At 34.3% G+C, this 25,569-nt stretch overlaps 1 protein-coding gene across 1 annotated transcript in view; it reads left to right on the forward strand.

Annotated features, from left to right (window-relative positions):
- Positions 1–25,569, forward strand: part of LOC115890425 (gamma-aminobutyric acid type B receptor subunit 1) — a 635,424-nt gene that overhangs the window by 369,867 nt on the left and 239,988 nt on the right. Inside the window, exon 3 of the mRNA XM_030910650.1 lies at positions 8,734–8,868. Within this exon, the coding sequence (XP_030766510.1) occupies positions 8,734–8,868 (135 nt within the window). The remainder of the gene's footprint in view (positions 1–8,733; positions 8,869–25,569) is intronic.

Genomic DNA, 25,569 nt, shown 5'->3' on the forward strand with positions numbered 1-25,569 from the left:
AGAATTCGAGTTTCGAAAAATACCTTCTTATCGAATCTCTACACCCTAAAGTCAATCTGTTTTCCAAAAATCAGCCTTTTACGTCAAGCGCTTTGAGCAGGATCGTGATTAATCAATGACCAGCTTTTTCGAAACACCCTGTATACATTTTTTAAAATCTTAAACTATGTAAAAAAACAAAATAAAATATACATGTTTAAGCGTTTTTTCGGAAACTTGGCCGTTTTTTAAATAAAAAATATAGTGTAATATTTGAGAGGTGGTTTCACCCTCTTGGAACTGGAATTTCGAAAAATCCCTTCTTATCGAACCTCTACACCCTAGAATCAACCTGTATGCCAAAATTGAGCTTCTTACGTTGAGTGATTTGTAGTGGTCCAAAACGTGGCGGTATCTGTGCCCAAGGCAAAGAACTTTTTTTTTCATAAATCTCAGTGAACTAAGTAAGACTAGAAAAACTAAGCCGTTTCTAAAATATCTGTTGTAACGATGATAGTTCGTTAATAACAACTCGTTTTATGTTGATATATGGTCCACAAAATTAATGTTTGAACACGCGTTGAACAACCAAACAAGTCGTTACATTACAGCGCTAGGCACAGGTGAATCTCCCCCTTAATATGTAGAATTAAAAAAATAATGGACCGGAATCACGTATTCCACTATTGAAACACCAAACCTTGCTTATAAAATGACATGCATAAAGTCCTGAATTTTTTAAGTTTTTTTTTAAAGAATAATATCATTATCTATTGATTTTAAAACTTTGCTCCGCTTTCGAGTAAATGACACGTCTGTGATTCAGATTTGGGGCAACCTTCACCGCTCTAAATTTAGACTCGAACCTTCAAAGTCGTCATCTTTTTTTACAACTTTTTGCCCTGTAATAAAACCGACTTTATTATTTTCAGTCACGATAAAGAACTGACAGCGAAAGTCTCTCTAATTCTAAAGAGAATCAGTTTTGTCAATACTGAATTTTTTACAGGGTGTTTTGAAACGTGTGCGAAACACACTAAAGACTTCTTATTAAAAATGAATTGTATTTTATTAAAATGTAGGGTAAAAGTCAACCATTAGGGCGATATTAAGGTATAAGGATGATAGAGAGATACTTTTTTAATTTTAACATTGAAAATGTTTCTGTTATCCTATATAAGGGAGCCCAAATCGTATTAAAATGCTACATTTGCCACACCATGACGTCATATATACAAGGATACATGTGTATACAATATATGTGTAGATTTGTTATGAAGTATTTTTATAGTGCTTAATGGTTATTTCTTTGTGTAAAACGACTAAATACTAAAACATACCTGAAAAACACCTACACACAATACCTCCAGAAATAAATTATTTGTCATTGTCAGTGGTTTGTCAGTTAGATTATATATTACGTTTTTAGATATTTTAGAGTGAGTTCATGCCGCCAGCTTTAGATACATACATATTAGCACAAAGGTTCGTTTAAACGACATTAGTGAATTAGCTACACAAAGCGATTTTAGGAAATTCGTCCTCTTAGAGAGTAAAATTATCTCGGAACAGTTTGTTGTATGAAAATTCCTTACTATTTGCTCTAGAAGAATGAAATCCTACAATAAGAATTAGAAGAAATTTTTGAAATTCATCAACCAAATGGGTAAAGTTAGTAAAAGTTTATATAAAACTTGGTGACCTCTGGATTATACACATAAAAATTGGCACAAAGGCAAAGCGAATTTATGAAATTTATACCCTTAGGGAGTAGAATAGGGAATGAAAGTTTGCTGTACGAAAATGCAATACTATAACATTATAAACCAGACAGTATAAAATTTTATACAAGGGTTTATTTAGTGACATCATAACGAAATATAGCTTCCTCAATTATCCTTCAAAGAATAAAAAATAACCTATAAAGAAAAAGTATTAGTGCTCTTAATAAATAAAAAAGATGAAAATAAAAAACATCTATACTCACTAGCTCTCTATAAAGAAGTAAAAAATCATTTAAATCAATGCATGAACGATTCGAGGTGTAACGCGAACGTAGTCGCGAGAAAAAGCTAGTAATTTAAAATTATTTTATTTAACTCATTAATTTTCATTGAAAAGGAATTTTTGTAATTCGCCACTATATTAGTTAAAAACTAAGAAACTCATATCAAATTTAAGTTTTGCGATTTTGACTTATACTTTTACAAAATCTGAACACATTTTAAAAAGAAAAAAGTTTCTGATAATATTTGTGTAGATTGACTATAAGTTGTATAACATAAATTTCTACGACCGGTTTACCTAGTGGTCTGCAGCATCGCCTTGTGGTGCAAACGTGGGCCTGTTAATCTGTGACGTGACGCACAACAGCCAAGAAAAACAGAAGCGTGGCTAAGAATTTAGTAATTTAAAAAAAGTCTTCTAGATACAGTAGTAGGTATTAAAAAGTTTTGTGTTTAAATGGGGTTTGCCTTTAACAGTTAAAAAAATATATCGTAAAGTGTAACTTTCCGTAAGAATTCTTTTTCTGATCATTGATCATGATCTGTCATCATATTAACCTGATGTTTTGTATGTTATTTTGTTTTTTTCGAGGTTTTTTTGCTTGCTTGTTTTACGGATAGGTGCGATCGCATAATTATTATTGGTAATGTTTTATTTAATGTTTGGTTTGGTTTGGTTTGGACATTATTACTTTTTCGGTGAATCTTTAAATCTGTTGTTTTTTGTTAAGTTCGCTATTTAAACATAATATGTATGTAATACACTCATATTAACACTAATCATATTTTTACGTTTTTATTCATCATTTTCAATGCCCCCCCCGGTTGCATCTTTGTAAAGGACTGTGATTTTTTTATCTTAAAAACTAAAAGTGATTGTGTAATAAAATGTTATACGTGCATCACTACTACGGAAATTCACTTCTTTTTCTCTTTCTCAGCCAGGTTCCATCCAGTATTGGATATAGGCCTCTTCTAGGTTTTTCCATGCTTTGCGATCTCTATAGCCAATCTTATCCACACATCGGCCCACACTTCTTGTTGTTCCCCTAGGTCTCCATAGAATGACTTTTTGAGGCGATCGGTCTGGATCCTGCCTTGCCACATGTCCGATCCATTGCCACTTCAGACTTGTCACTCTTTTAACCACATCTATTAGTTTTGTTTTTTGACGTATGTGGGTGTTGTGATTTTTTCTCTCATGGTGACTCCTAACATGATTCTTTCCATGGCTCTTTGTGCAACTCGCAGTTGTTCTGCTGTTATTCGGGTAATTGCCATAGTCTCTAAGCCGTACGTAAGCACAGGTAGGATGCAGCTGTCGAAAGCTTTTTTCTTTAGGTTGATGCGAAGGTTGATGGGCACCTTTTTATCCTTGAAAATATCACTCATATTTCCAAATGCTACCTATGTCAAATGGATCCTGCGTTTGATCTCCGTATTTTGGTTCTCTTTACCCAGCTTGATTTTGACCTAAATATATATAATGATCTACGTTTTCAAAAACAACGTTGTCTACGGTAATGTTATGGCTATTGTTGCTCATTCTCTTGCTCTTCTTCAAGTTCATTTTAAACCAATTTTCTCGAATTGATCATTTAGCTCCTTTAGCATGGTGTTTAGTTATTGAATGTCGGTACTCAGCAAGACAATATCGTCTGCGAACCTAAGATGGCTATCGATGTTTAGACCTCTATTTTCCCATTCTAATTTCTTGAAGACATTTTCCAGTGCCAGTGTAAATAACTTGGGAGATGCTACCTCCTTGTCTCACGCCCTTGCCGAGTGGTATTTTTCTGTTTTGAGGTCATCATCTAATTTAACTTGAAATGTTGCACTATCATAGATATTTTTAATAATGGAATACTATCTGGAATCGATTCTCGCGGCCTCCATTGCAGCTAGAAATGACCAGGTTTCGATGCTATCAAAGGCTTTTTGGTAGTCTACAAAGGCACTAAGGAAATTCACTTAGACCTGTATATATTTTGATTTTTTTTTAAATGAATGGAATGGGTTGAAATAGACTAGTCCTATTATTTTTGTTAAATCTAGTTGGTTCAATCATTCAAATTTAGTTTTACGTCGTACTAATATTAAGTTTTATTACATTTAGAATAAAAAAACAGCACATAACTATTGTATTATATAGCGGAATTCAATTACCTCGGTAGCTTGATTTCGGAAAAGCCCAATACCGACTCAGCAATGAAATTCAGCACAGAATTAGCAGTGCCTCAAGGGCATTCTGGAAATTAAAAGACAGGGTTTTCCATAATCATGATTTGAGCACAAAAACGAAACTTGCATGTACCAAGCAATAATAATCCATGCTATGTGGAATACCGGGTGCCATACCGCCGGCACACGTTTCTCAAACATATCGGTCCTTGAAAAAGCTAGCTGCGAGTGCGCGCTGAAGTCATGATTACTACATCCCGCTTCAGATCACGTATAGGATGCAAGAATGCCTACCGAAATTTCTTCTTTACGGTGAGCTTGCAGATGGTAAGAGGAAACCGGGTGGACAACTCAAAAGGTATCTACAAGGATATTTTCGATAAAAACTTAAAGGGGATAAACATGCAATATCAGTGGGAGGAAGCAGCGCACAATAGAATGCAATGGAGAAGAATTGTAAACTCAGTTAACGATAACCAAAAAGTCAACAGGCAACACAGTAATGAGATTTTTGAATGTCCGGAGTGCCGAAGAGAGATAACATCATGTATCGAGCTTTTCAGTCACAGAAAAGCTCATGAAAGAAAACGCCTTGCGTAATCATGGTCTGATGCGTGTCAAATACTCATCGGCGAGTAATGTCAGTAAGTAAGTAAGTAAAGTAAGTAAGTAAAGTAATGAAAAATATAGTGATTTGAAAAAAATAATTTCAAATTTCTTCAACAAAAAGCAATGAAACGGCAGTTTGTGTAATAATTTTTGTTCTCACCGGGTATATTTATATAAAAAGTATTAATATCAGATATGTAATAATGACAAAGAGCTTACGTCTAGCTCTATTTAAACTTTTTCAGTTCTATTAATCAAACTAAGTTCTAGTGGCGTGCATATAATATAGGCAAAGAGGGCGTTGCCTACCCCTGAGATTTTTTTTGCATATTACATTACAACTCATTACTAATCCAGCACATGATATGCAGTAAGCATGTTTTATCTCATTTTTATTCTAGAGATTACCATAGGTACGATATCTGTGATCGGAAAAAAAAACGGCGTCAAAGACGGTTCGGCAACGACAATCGATAATAATTTTGGCGAGATCAATGTCTAGACGTCACTAAAAATTGTCAAAAATTAACACTAATTATAGAAAAATTAAAAATTAATCGAACGTTTAATAAATTCATTTCCAAAAAAAAATGTTTTTCTGGAATTTTAAACTGCACCATTCAAAAATAATTGAAAAATAAATTGATAAATAAATAACTTTCTTAAGGCAAACTGGCAGTAAGTGCCATTAAAAATAAAGAAAACTAAGGACAAGTAATGACGTGTAGGGCTTAACCTCGCCAAAATTATCATTGATTGTCATTCTATTGTACTTCCCATAAAAGCGCTCCATATGATTTACGCGAATTCGGATTGATTTGTTTTATATTGTTTTGTATTGTTATTAGGTTAATGCGCAAGAAAGAGATAGGTTAAAGAAGTAACGGATGATTTAATTTCGTCGGCGTTGACATCTGCCAAGCGCAGTGATGCCAAATCAAAAATATTTTCTACCATTTTAGAGTAAACAACAATAATATATTCTACTTTTTGTAATGTAATGTAAAATGTTTAGGAGGGAGGTTCATCACCGCGACCTTAAATATCTATTGTATGTTCTTCTTTCTTGAGTTATAACAAGACACAACTTATCACACAGTCTCAGGGCTTTGACAAAAGCCAGTATCTAAGACGGCTCCACAGAAGCCAGCTCTCCATCTCCGACATCAGCCGTACCAAAGTTTATAGCACGAACGGTTATCGTCTTAGCACTTAGAGATGAGATGTTCTGGTGTTTCTCCATTTTCCTCACAAAATCTGGACTCGCCGTTGTTTTTCAGCTTCAATCTACTGAGGTGTTCGTTGAAAGAAACATGTGTCCTGTTAGAAACCCCGTGACAATCCGAATATTGTTCTTACTGAAATCAAAGAAAATAATGGATTTTTCTCAGTCGTAAGTTCTGAGAACTTCCTTAGAGTGTCTTAGACCGTTGGAAGATTTCCATTCCAGGTTACGGATGGAATCTTCCAGATTCTTAAGTTCCGCTTTAAGTTTGAAAGCCTCTATTGTTGTATTGTATCTTCATTGTTTTCTATCCCTTGGTGAGCGGACACCCAGAGTAGGAGAACTTTATTTTCTATGCCTAATTTGTTCAGTTCTAGGCATTCGTTGAGCAACTTCGAATTGATAGTTACTGAGTTGATGGCGTTTAGTGCTCCTTGACTGTCGGATAAGATGGCTATTTCCTGTTTTTGCGATAGCGTACATTTCTGCCTGAAGGATGCTGGGGTAGGTGCCCATTGATTCGGAGTATGTATTTAGTTATCGGCCTAAATACTCTTATCCCTGTCCCTGCCTTGGTTTTGGAAGCATCAGTATACCACATTATGGTATGGTCTTTTACATGCTGAGCAAACGCTTCTTCCTTCCAATCCTTTCTATTACTTAATACTACAGTGAGGTGTTTCTCAAAGTTGTAAATTCGTGGTATGTCATCCACTGGGAGTTGGAGAAGTTGAATTTTCTTTTTGAGGGTGTTCCAAGCCCCTGACCTGAAACCGTTCTAATCATTGTCGCATTGGCATAACTACCGACGACAATATGCAGTGGTGTTAGGTCTAGGATGACCTCCATTGCTGCTGTTGGGCATGTTTTCATGGCACCTGTGATGTGGAGATGCATGCTAGTCCCTGTACTTTGCACAGGTTTTGCCTTGCTGTACGTTGCTCTAGTTTTGTGTACCAAGCAACCGCTCCACTGGTAATCACGGGTCTTACTATCATGGTATATAACATCTAACGTAATGTTAGAGGCGCAGCTCTATCTATTTGCTGCCAGTCTTCTGTATATCATGAGAGCATCTGGCTTTGCTGGTAATGTTAACTCTCTAGGGTTATTCCTAGATATTTGACTTCCTGTGATGGCAGTATTTCCTTTGCATCTAAGATGGATTCTTTTCAAGCTTTTCAGACTTCGCTTTCTGGTGAATGGCACTACCGCGATTTTGTCTCAGTTGATGCTCAGCGCGACAGTCCATATGATTTACGCGAATGCGGATTGATTTGATTTATATTGTCTCTATTGTCTCTACGCCTTTTGCAACTCTTCCACGTACTCTGCAGACCGCAACGATCAGAAAATCAATGTGTAAGAAAGTGATTAAGGAAGTAACAAATATGAAAGAACATCCTCGATTTAGAGAAAAAATAATTATATTGACTACTTATGCTATTCTCTTATTTTATTATTTTGCCAATTTTTGCCTACCCTGCTTTGATTTGCACTGCACGCCACTGCTACGTTCAATATACCTTTGCTTACATGTTTTATTTTTATCATGCACGAGCTTTTTTATATATCTACCTAATACGATTTGATAAAATAAAACTGAAACGAATGCCAGCCATAATTTTAGTTTCAGAGCGGTTTCATTATGGGAACGAGATACCGCTGCCTGGCCAGGATTTGAAATGTTCCGCCAGACTTTTACGTTTTAATTACGTTTTATTTTTCGCTAGTATCCGACTTTTGGGGCATGATGTTTACGTATTTTCTTCTGTTTTTACTGGGATGAAATGTGTAGCTAGTTGCAGATAAACTTAGATAATAAAAGTAGATACGTCTTGCTATATGCCGTATTACATTCTTTGTTTGAAAAGTTTAATGAAATGATTTGACTTAATTTTTAAAAGATGGTTAATCTTCTTATTATTTTATATTGTACATTCTTATTAAACAACTTCTATGTTTGTATTATTTTGTAATATGATGCCGTAGAGAAAATACACTAAGTATACAAGGTATCGATTGAAACTTTGAATAAAATGATTAAGGAAGAAGTCACATACTGGTAGTATAACAACGCATGATCGTTCAACAAAGTTGAAAAGGTAATATTTTGGCCAACTGTATAGCAAATAATTTAAATGAAGTAAAGGAACCTACGTTGTGTAAAAATATTCTTATTGTGATTACCTCGGATGCGCCCAACCGATGCAATATTTTGGCAAATTTGAGGAGAATAGGTTATGTAAATCAAACGCCAAATTTGTAAATAACGTCTAGAGATTAACCTCGCCAAAATTATCACCAATTGTCATTCGCACTTATTAGAAAGAAACACCATTGTACCGAGAACACTGCTTATTCTAAATTTGTCAACTAGTTTTTTCACAGAAATAAGTAAGTGATGAAATACTAGATGCAAAAGAATCCCCCATGAACATCTAAATAAAAGCATAAACAGTATATTAAAGAATATTAAAATATTATTTTTCTGTTCTGTAAAGGTGCGTACAGACCTGACGAGACGCGAGCGAGACATTCCAAATTTGCTAAGTGGTCTCGCGAGACAACCCACGCAGTCTTGTGTCTCGCCCTCGTCTCGCTCTTGTCTCGCTCTCGTCTCGCTATCGTCTCGCGCTCGTCTCGTCAGATATGTATGCACCTTAAGATCCCAACCTATAAGTGCATAATATGTGGCTTATAATTTTTTAATAAAAATGTTCTTTTTTTCAGTGTGAACCTGGCTTAGGCGCTAGTGTGATGTACAACCTGCTTTACAACGAACCTACGAAGCTCATGTTGCTGGCTGGATGTAGTACAGTGTGTACCACTGTCGCCGAGGCTGCAAAAATGTGGAATTTAGTTGTGGTAAGTAAAATATATACAGGGTGCGCCTTAAATAAGTGAAAATATTTTAGGGTCATATTTCAACCCCAGAAACGCGACTATGAGGTTTTTTGAAAACACAATTTGTCGATAATATGGCAACATAGGTAATATATTAAATTTACAAGAAAGATAATCCAGAAAAGATCTAGTGGTTCTCAAAATTTTAGCAAAAAAATCTTTTTTTTTTAATTTTTAAAGTAAAATAACTTTGTTGTTTTGGATTTATTTCAAAAACGGTAAGAGAAAATGTGTTTCTTTTATCGAGATCCACGAGCCCTGAAAATATTTGCACTTATTTAAGACTATATACTACCTTTAAAACTTTCGAAGCGAATTCTGTCTAGATTTCATTAAAATTTGGGAAAAATTCAACGAAAAAAAGTATTTTTCAAGTTTGTATTCCTTGCTTGGGCAAAATGGCTAGAACTAGAACTAGCTTTCACTTTTACTGGAAGGATAAATATACTGTTAAGTTTAAATGAGAACGTGTGCTCATTAAGGTGGGCCAAAAAAATCGATTACTTTGTTTTTCACTTTATATTCTGAAAAAAAGGTTGATAGACACCTCAAAAAAATTCTCTCCAAGTATGGGTTCTTAATTTTAATAGAAAGGTTCTTGGCCCTTCAGTCTTCAGTTTTCTAATTTTTCCTTATTATTAGAAAGAAAAAAATTATATTTGGGTATCTACTATTTGGTATCTATTCGACTCATATATTTGTAGAAAATTGAATTCTCTACACAAAAGGTCCTTGACAATTAAAAAAATTATTGCGATACGCGCAACACATGGTTTTGTAGGAAATTTAGTGCCCTACAAAAATGGTTTATAATAATAAATAACGTTTTATTGTACAAAAAGCCAAAATAGCTTCATCTACAAAGCATTTACAAAACACACAAAAGCACAAAAAATATACAAATAATAAAAAATATCAGACAAGCACCATTCAGAGCTTTACGAAATGCGGGAAAGAATCAAAGTGACTTGATATTCAAAGGCAGATTGTACAGTATTGAGCCTTTAACTAGTTCTGAGCTCGGGGTTGGCAGATAAAGATCGTGCTCCGCATTCCTAAGTGAATAGTTGTGAGATGGCCTTTCGGGAATAACAGATATGTGCTTGCGGATTAAGCAAACGGATTCAAAAATGAATAAAGAAGGAAAAGTCGGTATTTTGAATTTTTCTTTTCTTTAAAGAAATTCTGGCAGTGAGTTCTACTGTTCAGTCCCAATAAATATCGAACTGCTCTCTTTTGAAGTTTCAAAATAGGATCAAATTTTGTTGCGCAGCAAGTACCCCAGAATGGAAGGGCGTAACGGAGATGCGACTCAAAAAGGGCCTATTCTAGAGGTTGATAAGTTAAGTTCCTTAGAAACTGATCTTAGCGCAAAACAGGCAGCGCTTAGTTTCTTTGATAAAGGTTTCTTATGGTTAGTTGATTAAATTAACCGTTTAAGAGATATTCATCGTCAAACTCCAATACACAATAATTTTAACCTTTTTTGCAGAGAATTAAATTTTCTATAAATATGTGATATATTTTTTCCAAATGGTAGGCACCGAGATATGATTTTTTCTTTCTAAAAATAAGAAAAAATAGAAAACTGAAAGACGGAAACATTCCTGTTAAAATTAAGAGCTCATACTTAGAGAGAATTTTTTTGAGGTGTCTACCAACCTTTTTTCAGAGCATAAAGTGAATAAAAGTAGTCAATTTTTTTGACCCACCATAATGCCCACAGTTATTCGCTGCGTCCACCAACCTCAAAACTATTCTGAACGTGCTAAACGAAATTATATTTTGTATAAATAACTATTATCTATTGCAAAATAAAAACACTAAATCACCACAATACACCAAAACACTTTTACTTTTAGACTGGACGCGCGTTTCGCTAACCATGTTAGCATCATCAGCAGATGATTATAAACTAAAGTATAATCTACATGTTGAGCGTTTATATACTTGCTCAGTGGGCACCGAGTGGGCGTGGCAAAATCTAGCCAACCGAGTCAGAGCCCACTGAGCGTAACAGTTAGATTTCCGCCACTAGAGTAGTAGGAACAAAGAACTTGAAGGAATTGGACCGTTGACTCTGTTCATACTATCTTTACATTTATTAATTCTGATACTTTCATATGCATCTAATTGCCTGTAATTTGAGACGTGTTTAATTAATTTTAAATTATTAAGATCTATACAATGTTGTTTATCAACAATATGTTCGGCTACGCAAGATTTATCCGGTCTACCATATCTTATCTGAGCTAAATGTTCTTTAAATCTAGTTAATATTGATCTTTTAGTTTGCCCAACATATTTCTGATTACAATCTTTACAAGAAATTTCATAAATACCCGACCTTTCCAGTGGAGGTGTTTTATCTTTTGGATTACCTAATAATTGTTGTAATTTATTATTAGCACTATACACAAGTTTATAATTGACATTCTTAAAAATTCTTTTTAGACCACGGGATAACTCTCTATCAAACGGTATCGAAAAATATTTAGACGTATCTTTCTCCACTTCAAAAGTCGAATTTTCAGAAATCATTAACCTATACCTACGTTTTCTAATTAATTTATCAACTAGTGAAGGAGAATATCCATTACACTCAGCTACATTCCTAATGTAATCTCTTTCTATTTCATATCTTTCGTTGGAAAGTGGGAAACAAAGTAATCTATGAACTAAGAAATTTAAACTAGCCATTTTATGTTCAACACTATGATGTGATTCATTAGGAATATATCTGCGTGTGGTCGTATTTTTCCTATAGATCAGGCAATTATTAGTATTTCTAATAACTAATACATCTAGAAATGGTAATCTGTCGTTGTTCTCAATTTCATGCGTAAATTTAATGGAATGAAAACGATTATTTAACTTAGAAATAAAATTATCTATGGTGCCTGAATGTGTGTCAAAAACAGCAAAAATATCATCCACATACCTAAACCATACTCTTGGAAAATACTCAAACTGATTCTTAGCCTCCAATTCAACTGATTCTTAGCCTCCACTTCTTTGTACTTTAGTTTATAATCATCTGTTGATGATGCTAACATGGTTAGCGAAACGCGCGTCCAGTGTAAAAGTAAAAGTGTTTTGGTGTATTGTGGTGATTTAGTGTTTTTATTTTGCTGTGGTTCACACCAAAGGTTCCAACCCTCAACTGTAATATTATCTATTGTGCAACGAATACTTTTTTACCCAAAATTTACAAAAATTAGTAGTTTACACATCACAAACTAATCGGAAACTACTAGTAAAATACGAATTATAACTTCGGCTCATCTAATATTTAAAAATCGATCGCTTGGCCAAAAATAGATTGGTTGGCTACGGTTTCGGTTTTCATATTTCCCGTTATTAAAATTAAAACGTTTCGATCTGCACGGCAACATCAGTTTAATTAACGTTGAATATGTCGTCGGCCGTATAATGATTTCCTGTAGGTCCGTAACTGACCGCTGAAACCCAAATGTTTCAACCTGAAAGCAAATTGAAAATAGAATGTCCATAGGTATTCATTCTCTGCCAATCTTAATCATAAAAATAAAAATTCGCTTAATTTTTTTCGTAATTATCACAGAAAAACAAGTAAACATTGCAGTACCTTGTGTTTTATATTTATTATTTAAATATACTTTACTCTCATATTTGGCGAAAGTACAAAATATTTAATAATAATCATAAATTGCATGTATTTTAACCAATGGATCCGATTGGTTTTAGAAAATTGTTTAAATTATGAAACTTTTAGTGTTTGGTCTAAATCACCATAAACTACAGATGGGGATTGCAACCTTTCGTGTTACAACAGCAAAATAAAACACTAAAGGTTGATTCTCACATACCTTCCATATAAGCTCCCTTCCATTTTCCTTCCGTTTACATAAAATATTATATCATATAAATTAATAGGACAGTGCACACTATCCGTTCCGTTTCCCTTCCGTTCCATATTCTTTCCTTCTATACATTTTTTTGGCGGACTGACTGATGCGTATCGAAAACTGCGTTCTCAAGTCCTTACATTTGTACCAGCTCTGTTAAAATTTCGCTGATATTTGTTCATTCTTCGCCTTTTAATGAAATTTATTACTTTTTTCAATAGATACAAATTTTTAAAATGAAACTTTCATAATCGGTAATGTTTCGCTAACTATAACAGCATCAGCAGAAGAGGATTTAAACTAGTTTTAATAATTTGCTGATGATGCTAACATGGTTAGCAAAACGCGCGTCCAGTGTTAAAAGAAGATGTGTTTTTTGGTGTATTGTAGTGATTTAGTGTTTTATTTTGCTTTTTATTTTGCTGAAACACCGTATTCTAATAAATTGTACAAAATAAAATGTATGGAACTGATACGGAACGGAAGCTTACGTATAGAGTCAATACAATAAAAGATACGGAACGGATATGGAATAGATACGGAAGGTATAGTGAGAATCAACCTTAATTCACCACAATACACCAAAACACTCTATTTTTAACACTTGACGCTTGTTTCGCTAACTATATCAGCATCAGCAGAAGAGGATTTAAACTAGTCTTAAGAATTTGCTGATGATGCTAACATGGTTAGCAAAACGCGCGTCCAGTGTTCAAAGAAGGTGTGTTTTGGTGTATTGTAGTGAATTAGTGTTTTATTTTGCTAAAACACCGTATTCTAATTTTCGAATTAAGAAAGGAACGGCAGAACCAGTGGTGGGAATACTGGTTCCGCATGTATCGCGTTATATTAGCTATCTTTCCCCAGAAATCATCATCATTTTTAGCTTATTCAACCATTTCCAACATACTGTCTTTATTACCTGGGTCTTTTGTCGTATCCACTCTCTTTTTTATGGTTTTTCTTGGTTTATAATGATCGATATATAATATCGGTCCATTGAGCGTTGTGCGACCTCCATTTGCCTTATATAGTATGTTTTAAGTGCCCAAGTTTCGCATGCTTATGTCATGACTGGTACTACACATTCGTCCTCCTCAGTGACCTAATCATCATTATTTCCAGCTTATTCAACCATTTCCAATTATGGTGTAGTCTTGGTCCCTAGTTGGGCCCATTGTTGTCTATTGTTGGCTATGCGGGCCAAGGTATCGGCAGTTTCCGAATATCATGGTCCCACTCAGGTTTGGTCTTCTTTTAGGTCTTCTAATTCCTACTGGGTACCATGCTGTAATTTTTGTGGCTCATCTATTTTCTGTCTTTCTTGCCAGGTGACCTGCCCATTGCCACTTCAAGAATTTGATTATTTGGATGACATCTATTATTTGGGTCTTTTGTCGTATCCCCTCTATCTTTTTACAGTCTTCCTTGGTTATTCCCTGCAGTTTCCTTATAAATTCTGTTTTAAGAGTCCAGGTTTCGCATGCATAGGTCTTGACTGGTATACACATTAGTCCTCTACAGTGACCTAATACCTACTTACAAATCTGCTTTTAGCTACCTTTTTGCAAGCAGCGCGATACCGCGTCGATCAAGCCTCGAGATGCTGAAACATAGTAGAACGGCGAGGAATAGCGAGGTACATGCAAATTTATTATTTTTATTTGCTTATTGATAATTTAAAATGTTAACAGTAGCTAAAATTCTGGCCAGTAGTGTCGCAAACATTTGGTTGACTTGAAACCAACAAACCGGAAATGGTGTGGAAAGAGTGTGGAAAAAAACCGGAGAGAGTGTGGAAAGTTTTTTAACCTTTACGAAAATTTGTTGCCACTTCACCTCATATCTTTCTGGTCCCATAAAATCTCTCAATACTAAATCTATTAATTTTTGGGAATCCATAATTTTCTACAGCGCGACATAGCGACGAAAACAAGGATATTTTAATCGATCCCGCCGCTTGATCTAACCGCTCGAGCAGATCGCTTTACTATGCTCACACGTACTTGTTTTCACAGATTTGTTTTGGACGCGATGTCGTGCTGCTTGCTTGCCGCTAGCCTCGTTGCTCGAATATGTTTTTAGCGTTAGGCCTTAAGCTAAGAACATAGTGGAGCGACGAGGATAGCGGCGAGCAAACAGCGCGATACCGCGTCTAGCAAGCCTCGAGCGGCGAGGAAGAGCGAGGTACTTGCAAATTTATTATTTTCATTTGCTTATTAATAATTTAAAATGCTAACAATGGCTAAAATTCTGGGCAGTAGTGTCGCAAACATTTGGTTGATTCGAAACCAACAAACCAGAAGGTGTAATGTACATGAAATTTTCAAAAACAGGAAAGAGTGGCAAGTTTTATAACCTTTAGGAAAATTTGTTGGCCAATTTATTTCATAACTTATCTAAAATATACCGGTTATGGTGATAACTATCTTTCCGATCCCATAAAATCCCTTTTACAAATACTAAATGTATTAATTTTTGGGAATCCATCATTTTCTACAGCGCAGCGCGACAGATCTACGAAAACAAAATTATTTGAATCGATCTCGCCGCTCGATCTAACCGCTCGAGCAGATCGCTTTACTATGTTCACACGTACTTGTCTTCACAGGTTTGTTTTGTACGCGATGTCGTGCTGCTTGCTCGGCGCTAGCTTCGTCGCTTCACTATGTTCTTAACCTTAGACAGTGATAAGCCTTTGATAAAGAGCTATATGAAGGTTCCAGTTTTCATGTTAATAGACTTTTTGAAAAGGATAGGAATGGAGAATGTAACTTAGAGATCAGAGGAAGGACCAAAACAGATCTGGCAAGGCCGCAGTGGAACGAACTTATGGTCACTTCAGAAATACAATCTAATGTAATACTAAAAGTTATGTTTTTGGTAAAATAAAGCAAATTTTGTAGTTAGCTTGAATATTTTCTTCGAAAATTATATCAGACAGGCCTAATTGAAACTAATTAATTTCGGAATCATCTCAGATGAGTTTTTCTGGTCTCTGCCTTCAGGACGTTCTTCCTTTTACTCTGCGTTTACCTTTCTGTTTTTTCAAAAGCAGAAAGGAATAATAAAACTAAATAATTGGCATTTTACTTCTAGACGTTGGCGGATCTAAAGAGGAAATTTATTTTCGCCTTAATTATACCCTTGCGGCTTAGCAAGACTTTTTTCATCTTTTTTCTGCTCGCCCGTGTTTACAAAGTCGATTAAATTAGAGAAGTCCGTAATAAAATGGGCATTTTTGAACTTGAAAGGATGATGGAATAATAAATGACTAATTTAATAAAGATGTAAAAGGAACATGATATAAAAAGTGATGTCTGTATTATAAGCAAATTTCTCTGAAGCTTTTGCTGAAAGAAAAAAAAAATAATCTAAATAAAAGAAATTGTTTTATATTTTAGAAGGTTTGGTATGAAATAACCCTGTATGGTTTAAGGTTACGATATTTATAGCAAAGTAAGTACATAGCAACTATAGTAAACATTATTATAGTATAGTTTTGATTTTAGAACATTTCTTGTGTGTGTATTTTTAATATTTTTTTTTAAAAAGGTGGAAAACACTTCTTATTTTATTTATTTAATAATATATTTGAAACTATAGAAATATATTTAATAATATCCTAGGACTACGTAAAGTGATCAGAAAGGAAGCCAAAAATGCAATTATATACAGAGTGTTCCTCTTAAAAAAATTATACCAATCCACTCACATTTTTTTCAGCCACCCTGTAGAAATTAAAAAATACTTTCCTGAAACACATCCTAACACATACTTTAGGTTGGCACTTATACAAAATTCTTAAGTTTCTAAATAATGATATGTAGAAGGGGCATTAAAAATATGAAAGTACATTATTAAATTAAACGATGAATTTGCTTTTGACAGACATTTTTTGTGCGAGAAAACCTAAAAACAAAGATTTTAAGGCAAAAAAGTTATGGCGGAGTTCGACATTGTTAATGGTTGTTTTCATTTTGAAATCCACATACAGACATAGACTATTTTAGTTTGGTATTTTGTTTCTTTGCATTTAGAAACAGTGCCTACTGAAATCACAAAATGTTTTGAAACATTTCTTCTAAAAGTTTTGATTCCGCATCAAAACATATCAGGAAACGGCTAGTGCCACCATATTGGATACACATGTAATAAAGCCATATAATAAATAAACAACGTTTTATTGTACAAAAAGCCAAAATAGCTTCATCGACAAAGCATTTACAAAACAAACAAAAGCACAAAAAAATAGAAACAAAAAGAAAAAATAGAAAAATTTGAAACCTATATAAAATATGTTTCTTATTTGTGGCATGCTTTTTCTTTTTTGTTTCAAGAAACAGACACGATTATTAAAAACATTACTATTAAAAATGTGTCAAAAATTGCTACGTGGAACTAATAATAATAATCCTGCGGCCGGATCTTAGACAGTGATAAATTTGTGTACTATTTTATTAAAATGTGGACATTAAAATAGATGTTACTTTTGAAAATTAATATCTTGTTTTGTCATTACGTCTAGGTTTCTATTATATTGACCCATCTTATTAATTAATTTAAACCGTCTGCGTCTCTATGAATTTAATTTGCCGGCAAACTTCCAAAGTACATAATCCCGTAGTTTACGACAACAAAGTTGGAAGATCGAACAATTCTCGATGCGTTTCGGTAAGTTGCAGTAAATCTAGCAATTTCCGCGTTTCAAATCGGCAAATCCACTCCCCTTTCCGTACGCCGAACCGGAGGAAACTTTTACGACAAAATTGGAAATTGTAAAATTGAATTGCTAATTCAACGGATAATTCAATAATGGTACAGCGACAACGTGCTAGACCTAGAAGGTTTGATTACTCGGAGGAAAGTCGGTTTTAATCAATTAAGTCTCTAACGTTTTTGAATTTAATTGATTAAAGCCTTGGTTGTTAACTTAGTCGCGTTTTTCAAGCTGTTTATTTTACTTAGTTATTATAGTAATTATAACGTACAATGTTTTATTTCATACTGCTTATATTATATTGTGTTCTAGTTGACCGATTTTGATGATTTTTAAAGCAATTTGTAGCTAGATTATTTGACTTTTTAGTATCTCTTTCTAAATTAAAAATGAACGTTGTCATCTGTCAATTATACGAGGGAAAACAAAATGTTGATATTTTGGTGAAAGTTTGATACATCCTGTGGAGAACGTTAACACTGCAAGGAATTTAATAATCATTTATTTTTATCATTTAGGTGTATTGTATTAAAATGACCGTCACTCAGTCTGTCCGTCTGAGGACTCCATTCGGGTACCTTTACCCACGTGTCCAGTTTGGTTCCTATCGACCCATAATTAAGAAAAATCCTGATGATTTCGTCCATTTAGAGGCATCGCATCGGTTTGAAACGTCAAAGGCGCCAATCCTATAGCCCGCCCCCAAATATGCCAAAATCAATCCACATTTTTCTTCAATTTCAAATCCTTAGTCCCACCCTAATGAAGATGTAAATGTACATTAAATTTTGACGTTTCTTACGTCAAAACTATCGTACACGGTCAAGTTGGCCCTAGTTCAGTCTATCGACATACCAGATTTTATAGTGCACGAAAGGTCGGCGTCGGCGTCATCAAAATATCGTGAAAAGATGCGACTCGAAGAGTTTCAACCCCCTAGCTCACATAGGGCCCGAGTTATTCGATCTTTATCACTTTTGCGACGCGTGTCATGACGCTAGCTCGTGTGTCGCGGTCATTTCTTGACTTGTCAAAAAGGTGAATAAAGTGTATATCTCAAATAGAAGGTATAATTTTACAGACCAGTGGACAATTTACCGGACTTATTACTGTACATACATACATACTGCCTTTACTCGCTGACGAGTATTTGACACGCATCAGAAGATGGTCACGCAAGGCGTTTTCAGTCGTAAGCTTTTCTGTGACTGAAAAGCCCGATACGTGATGTTATCTGTCTACCGCACTCCAGACATTCAAAAATCTCATAGCTTTGTGGCCTCTTTACTTTTTGGTTGTCGCTGTTAACTGACTACAATTCTTCTCCATTCCGTTCTATAGTGAGCTGCTTCTTCCCACTCATTCTGCTTGTTAATTCCCTTTAAGTTTTCGTGGAAAATATCCTTGTACCTTTTCAGTTGTCCACCCGGCCTCCTCTTACCGTCTACATGCTCACCGTAAAGCAGAGATTTTGGTATGCGGTTTTATTGCATTCTGCATACGTGACCAGCCCATCTTAAGCGGGACTTTGTAATCATGACTTCAATACTCTCGCAGTTAGCTTTTTCAAGGACCGATACGTTTGAGACAGGATGGAACCATTTTATTCTTAAGAGTTGTCTAAAATGTCTTTGTTGCCACTTGTTTAATGCATTCGTGTGTCGGCGGTACGGCACCCAGGTTTCGCTCCCATATAACATGGTGGGGATTATTATTGCTCGGTACACTGCAAGTTTCGTTTTTGTGCTCAAGTCATGATTGTAGAAAACCCTGTCTTTTAATTTCCAGAATGCTCTTGAGGCGCTACTAATCCTGTGCTGAATTTCAGAGTCGATATTGGCCTTTGGCTTATTACTGTAAAACGTTATTTTGCAGACTGGAATCAAATACGTAAAAGTGTGCTTTACGCCACTGTATGAAATAAAATATATTGAAGTTTATTTTTAGAATTGTTACTGTAAAAAGCCGACTAATATGTTCCTTAAAACATCAAAGGTAGTGAAAAATTGAATAATCAGTGTTCTCCTCGCTATAAACGAAGTAAGTTTTAAACTTCGAAACAACTTCCCCACAAGGTGACGGTAAACTAAGAAGTTATCAGCGTCTTCGCCATAATTACGTCATCTCCTCGTCTTCCATTTACCTACTTTATCGTTTTAAAGGAGAACCATCCATATTATGAGTTTAAGTGTATTTTAAAGTGAGATTTAAAACAAAATCTAATACACAATGTAAAAAGTTATAAAATGAATGGATTATTGGAAACTAAACTCTATTAACAGAATTAATTTATCATTAATTCAATCTGAAATATCTTATTAGCCACCACAATAGTAGCACGAGTAAGTAGTTACTTACACAGGGTGTCCCAGTTCAAACGAAACAAGACAATTTAAAGACATTTCTGGTGTGAAAAGGACAAAACGGTGAAACACGTCAACTTTATTTTAAGGGGTCATAATATGCGACTATTTTTGGAGCCCCTAAATCAAACCCCACGCGGGGGTGACATCCACCCTTAAAATCTTAAATGTAATGCGGGGTCGAGTAGCACATCATTTGAAAGGTTAATTTTAAGTGCCATCTCATTTTTGCAGTTTTTGTCACATTTGGTGGAATCGGGCTGAAAAATAAACTTTTCATAAATTGATGATGCTTTGATATTTGATTAATTGTACAGGAATCAAAATGGGGTCTAAAATAAGAAATTTAGATTAAATCAACAAGATTTTGCTTAATGAATAATACACAAAAAGTAGTACCCTGCTTTAAAACAATTACTTGATTAAATGTTCGAATTGACCACCCCCTGCTTCCATACACGAATACAGGTTCTGCTCAAAGCGTTCTCGGACGTGTTGTAATATTTCGGGTGTTATTAACCGGGCACTCGTGTACAATTCTTTGACGTAATACTTCTACTGTCTCCGGTTGCGTGGCGAATACTTTTATTTTGAGATGTACCCATAAAAAAATCCAGCGGAGATAAATCCGGTGACCTAGCTCGCCATTCAAGAAAGGGTCCCCTGCTTCCAATCCACCGACCAGGAAATGTTTCATCAAGATACTGCCGCACACGTACACATAGTGTGGAGGAGCTCCATCTTGTTGAAACCAAGTTGATTTTCGTCATAGTTGGTTAGGTTAGGTTAGGATTTATGGCATTTTCCAAAAAATCCAGATACATATTTCCATTTAGATTTACATCCAGAAAGAACGAGCCCAACTAATCTAGTTGGGCTCGTTCTAGATAGTCGCCAAAGATTCCAGCCCACACATTAATTTTTTCAGGGTACTGAGTATGAACCTCACGGAATTCTCTAGGATTGGTATCAGACCAGTAGCAATGTGCATTTCACTTAGTTCTTCACAGAATTCTAATCATCTGTTTTAATCATCTTCGTTCAATTCTGGTCCAAGAAGTTTGTAAGGATGGAATTTGTGGAACTTTAGTATTCTATGAACACTACTTTTACTTATTCCTGTGTCTGTTGCCAATTGTCTCCAACACTCATTCTTGGTTCGGCATGGATTTGTCCCAGAACTACTATTTCTATCACCTCATTGTTAACTACACCAGCTGGAACTTCTTGCTTCCTTGTAAGAACACTTCCAGTTTCTCTAAATTTAGCTACTAATTCCAGCACGTACTTTCTAATGACATGGTTATCTGGATGTCGGTCATTAAATAACTGTGCCGTTCTATTGTCACATCCCTCATGACTAAAATAATACCAGAACACTTATAATTAATAATTTTAAAGTTGAAAAGATCCACATAAATACATGCACAAGAACAAGAAATATGTAGAAAATAAAGGTAACTTCACACTTACACTGCAAGTAAAGTTATAGAGTCACATTCTGTTAGTTTATAAACTAGCTATTAATTAAATTAATAAGATATTTTTGATGGCTAAAACCAATGGAGTTATTAGAAAAATAATTATAAAATCTTGATATTAATAGAAACAAATATATTGTTTGTGAACTAATCAGCAAGTTTATAAACTAACTGTTGGCTACCGTCTATTTTGTAATAAAATTGACAGATTCTGTCAAATTAACAGCGCATTTAGTTAGTTTGTAGAATAGCTGTCTATGTATCATAACAGTTATGTCCATCATTGTTTCAGAACAGCTTAAAGAAATTCATTCTGAAAAATGTTTCTCTAATAATAATATTTATAGAAATAAGGCGTTTGTGAATGAAGTGTCAGCATTCAAAAAGCAAGAAAAAGGAATTGATAAATTTTCCACCGCATTGAACCGAAATTGTTTTCATTCCATTTATCTGTAATTCCTCTTGACTTCTCATTGATTTGAATTCATAAAAATTCTCTTTCTCTTTAGAAGTCAATGTTTTGTTACAGAGATATATTTAGATTATATTGTTATTTTTGCCGCAAGATAGCAAAAACTTTAAAAAACTTTAGTTTTATTTAAAAATAAATATGCTATATTCAGTGTTGTTCACCACATACGACACGGAATCTTGTAGTTAAATGATTAGATTTTTACCATTTGTAAGTTTTGGGGTCGTTGAAGGACTATTAGAGCTACAATTTAAAAATAATTTTACAAGATACAGAGTGTTCCAAATAAGTGAAAAATATTATAGTTTTAATTTTTTAAATAGGACACCCTCAGATCGGCCCACTAGAACAAAATATATGAAATTTAAGGTTTGACGACCGTAACCAGTTAAGATTATAAACTAGCTAGTTTACAAGACTGATGGTTAAGCTTCATTCAAAACCTCGCAATTAGTGGAATAAACTAGTGGTATAATTAGTGTAGAAGTTTGCTCCTTGTAAGCATTCAGAACGTCAAAATTAGTGGTAGGAATTTTTAATTAATGAAAAAAGTTAACAAACTTTTGATTTTTCCACTAATTATACTTCAAAATTTGCGAGAAATGTCATTTTGGCCTTTGATTTGAAAAGTTTATTGTTTTATAAGCTAAATATTAGGCTTTCTCTATGTATATAACTGATTACTTCAAGCTGTTGCGAAGATATTTTAGTAATTTTAATTGTGTTTTTTAAACATTGTGAATGATCGTAAACTAAAAACATAAATATATAAAGTGTAATTGAAATATGGACGTGTAATTAAAACCACTAAAGTGTAATTGAAACCACTAATTTATTCCACTAATTGCGAAGTTCTGAATTATTTATTTAAATGGTTATTATTTATGCAAATTGCAAATATTTATTTTAGCCGTAACATAATAATAACCCATACAGCACGTCCAAATGAAATTACGTTTCTACAAGGGAGACACATGAGAAACAAAATATATTAAAGTGAACCTAAGTGTTCATCTAGTTCTAACATATACATATGAGATACACGCAGGTTTATATTGATAGAATTGTGTGGTACAGTGTTTACTAGTTGTATACCGTATGCACTCAATATTCTAAAGGGTTTTTTGTAACGTAACAAATAGTTATTAAAATGATGAAACCTGACGTCGGTATATGAGACATACAATGTATAAGTCATATGTATGTGTGATACTTCGTATCATAGTTGTGCCTATAGTACACACCTTGTAAAAATGTGACGTATACACATAATATAGATATCTATATAGACACTTTGTAATAGTGTACTGTTGTGTCTACATTCTAGCATGAAATGAAGGTGTGCGCACGCGCGGATAACCCCAGCGTAGACACACCGACCAAGTGTATCTTATGTGTCCTCTCTCCTTTCTCCTTTCTAGGAGTGGTATGTGTTAGCAGCCATTATTGTTTTATCATTCGGAAGCTCTATATAAATGTTCTGTTTGTGTATAGTTTTAAAGAGATTTTAAGGTAAGCACAAGTTTTTAATTACCTTGTTACACCTTCCTAAGAGTATTATTAATATTATAGCAGCGACTCTTCCCTTACTCGATACCTAATTTACCAAATTTTGACTCCAATGAATGAAAATTCCAAATATTCTCGTATAATGATAAAGAGGTTAGCTCTGCAATATATATATTTCTTTTAATTTGGAAATAATAAAAATCTAAATGGACCAGAGAAAGAAAGATTTAAACACTTCAAAGAACTTCTTACACTGATATTCGGTAAGTTATTGATGGATCAATATACAGATATGTTTAATATTCAATAATCAGTTTCATATAAAATTTAAGGGTGAGATTGTTAATCTGGAAATAAAATACAACAAAGTCCAACAGAGTGCTCGATGAATGAGTATGCTAACAAACCAACTGCTTGGAGGGAAAGAGGAGAAAAAAATGACTAAACGAGGTCCACCAAATCGTGGCGATATACCAGTGTTTACCATTTTAGTATGTTGTTATACTAGGTACTTATATTTTTAATACATTTTGATACAAATTCTGTTCTTTTACAGTGTTTTCTTACTTCTGGTTTCTGCAGTGTGAATAATTATTATTATTGTGTTATTTGCGCTATTGCGTTTCATGATATAAAGAAATATAAGAACTCTATTTTTTAACCATTTAATCCATTTTATGGAAGAAAAATAGTACATTTAATACAAAACAAAAATAGAACAATTTTAAGGCTACTTCTCTTGAACTTACGATCGAGATACTTTTGGAAAATACAAAGTTTTGCCTTCCTAATTTTCGTTCTAAAAAGATATAATTGGTATCATTGAATAAATATTTCTTAAAAAGAACGAAAAGTTAGGCATCAAAACTTGTATTTTTTTCTATATTCTTTCATAATAAGTAGTTTTATCTAGCACAAGATGTATATACGAAGCAAAATACATACGTATACACGCGGTAGTCACAACTGCAATGTGTAAACAGAGTTTAAACGTAATACACAAGCACTCTGTATCCTACGGCACACTGTGTATCCCTTACTTTGTGTATACGTAAATGCTATACTGTGGCTACATTGTGAGGCGGACGTTTAACCTTTGTGCATACGTGTTGAACTACAATGTGTAAACGTAATATATTTACATCGGGGGAATTGTGTCACCCTGTGTCTACATCTAATAATGTAAACACATCGTAAATGTGATTTGATGTGCTGTATGGGAATATAATAATAGCTCCCGTATATAGCGTTTAACGCCTTGGGGGTCAGCAAGGTACAGCTTGCCATGCTAGAGCCGTTCGGTATACAAGGAAGGTAATGTAGCTAGCACTACGCCTCAACCGCCTATTATTACCTCAGGATTGTGAATCCGAAGTACTCATTTAAGTCAACCTAGGTATCCAAACTATTTTTATTTTACTAAAAATAGTCGGCGGATGAAATTCCGGGTGTAGGATTCGAACCCACAACCGAACTGCAACCAATCAAAGACGAGACTGTGCCTCTACGCCACCGGGCTTCACAGCTACCTTAACCAGCCGTAACATATATCCAAAATAAATTCCAAAACCAGCAAAAAAACTGGATATGACCCAAAAAATATCTAGTTCTTTGTCTTTAAATATGTCACTCTTTCCTAATCCATCTCTTTCAAAATCACGATCAGTTTATGCGAAATGTGTGTACGTGTGTAGGGACGAATTTAAATGGAATTTGCATTAGCGATTGACAGTAGATTAATGCGCTATCGTTCTTTCTATTGTGCCGCTCGAATAGATCTTTTATATCATCCGTTTGTCATTCCTTTCACGATATTATCGATGGCATTTCGTTTTGTTGATTGAGCGACGACAGGCCGAAAAGGCAGAATGTGATTTGCTCAATCCAGAGGCGTACGACTATTATTATACAATAAATACGTATACATAATTTAAATTTTTATTAAGTCTAATATATAGAATGTTTTTTTATGTTTTATAACAATAACTCACTATTTCTTGAAACTACATATATTTATGTGTATATTAATACATAAAACTCGCTTTTTTTATTTAAAAAATCCATTTAAATCTGTCAAAAATCAATTTTTTAATCTTCAAGGTATAACAGTTTGACCTTCACCCTTGGAAAAAAATTAATAATCTCTACTGCCCTGTAAAATGATCAATAGTGCGTCGGGCATCTGTAGCTCCAAGAATAAAAAACATTAGAATTTTGTTTAAGTGCAAAC

Source organism: Sitophilus oryzae, unplaced genomic scaffold (genome assembly GCF_002938485.1).
Source record: "Sitophilus oryzae breed Bouriz unplaced genomic scaffold, Soryzae_2.0 scaffold_864_pilon_pilon, whole genome shotgun sequence".
Taxonomy (NCBI): domain Eukaryota; kingdom Metazoa; phylum Arthropoda; class Insecta; order Coleoptera; family Curculionidae; genus Sitophilus; species Sitophilus oryzae.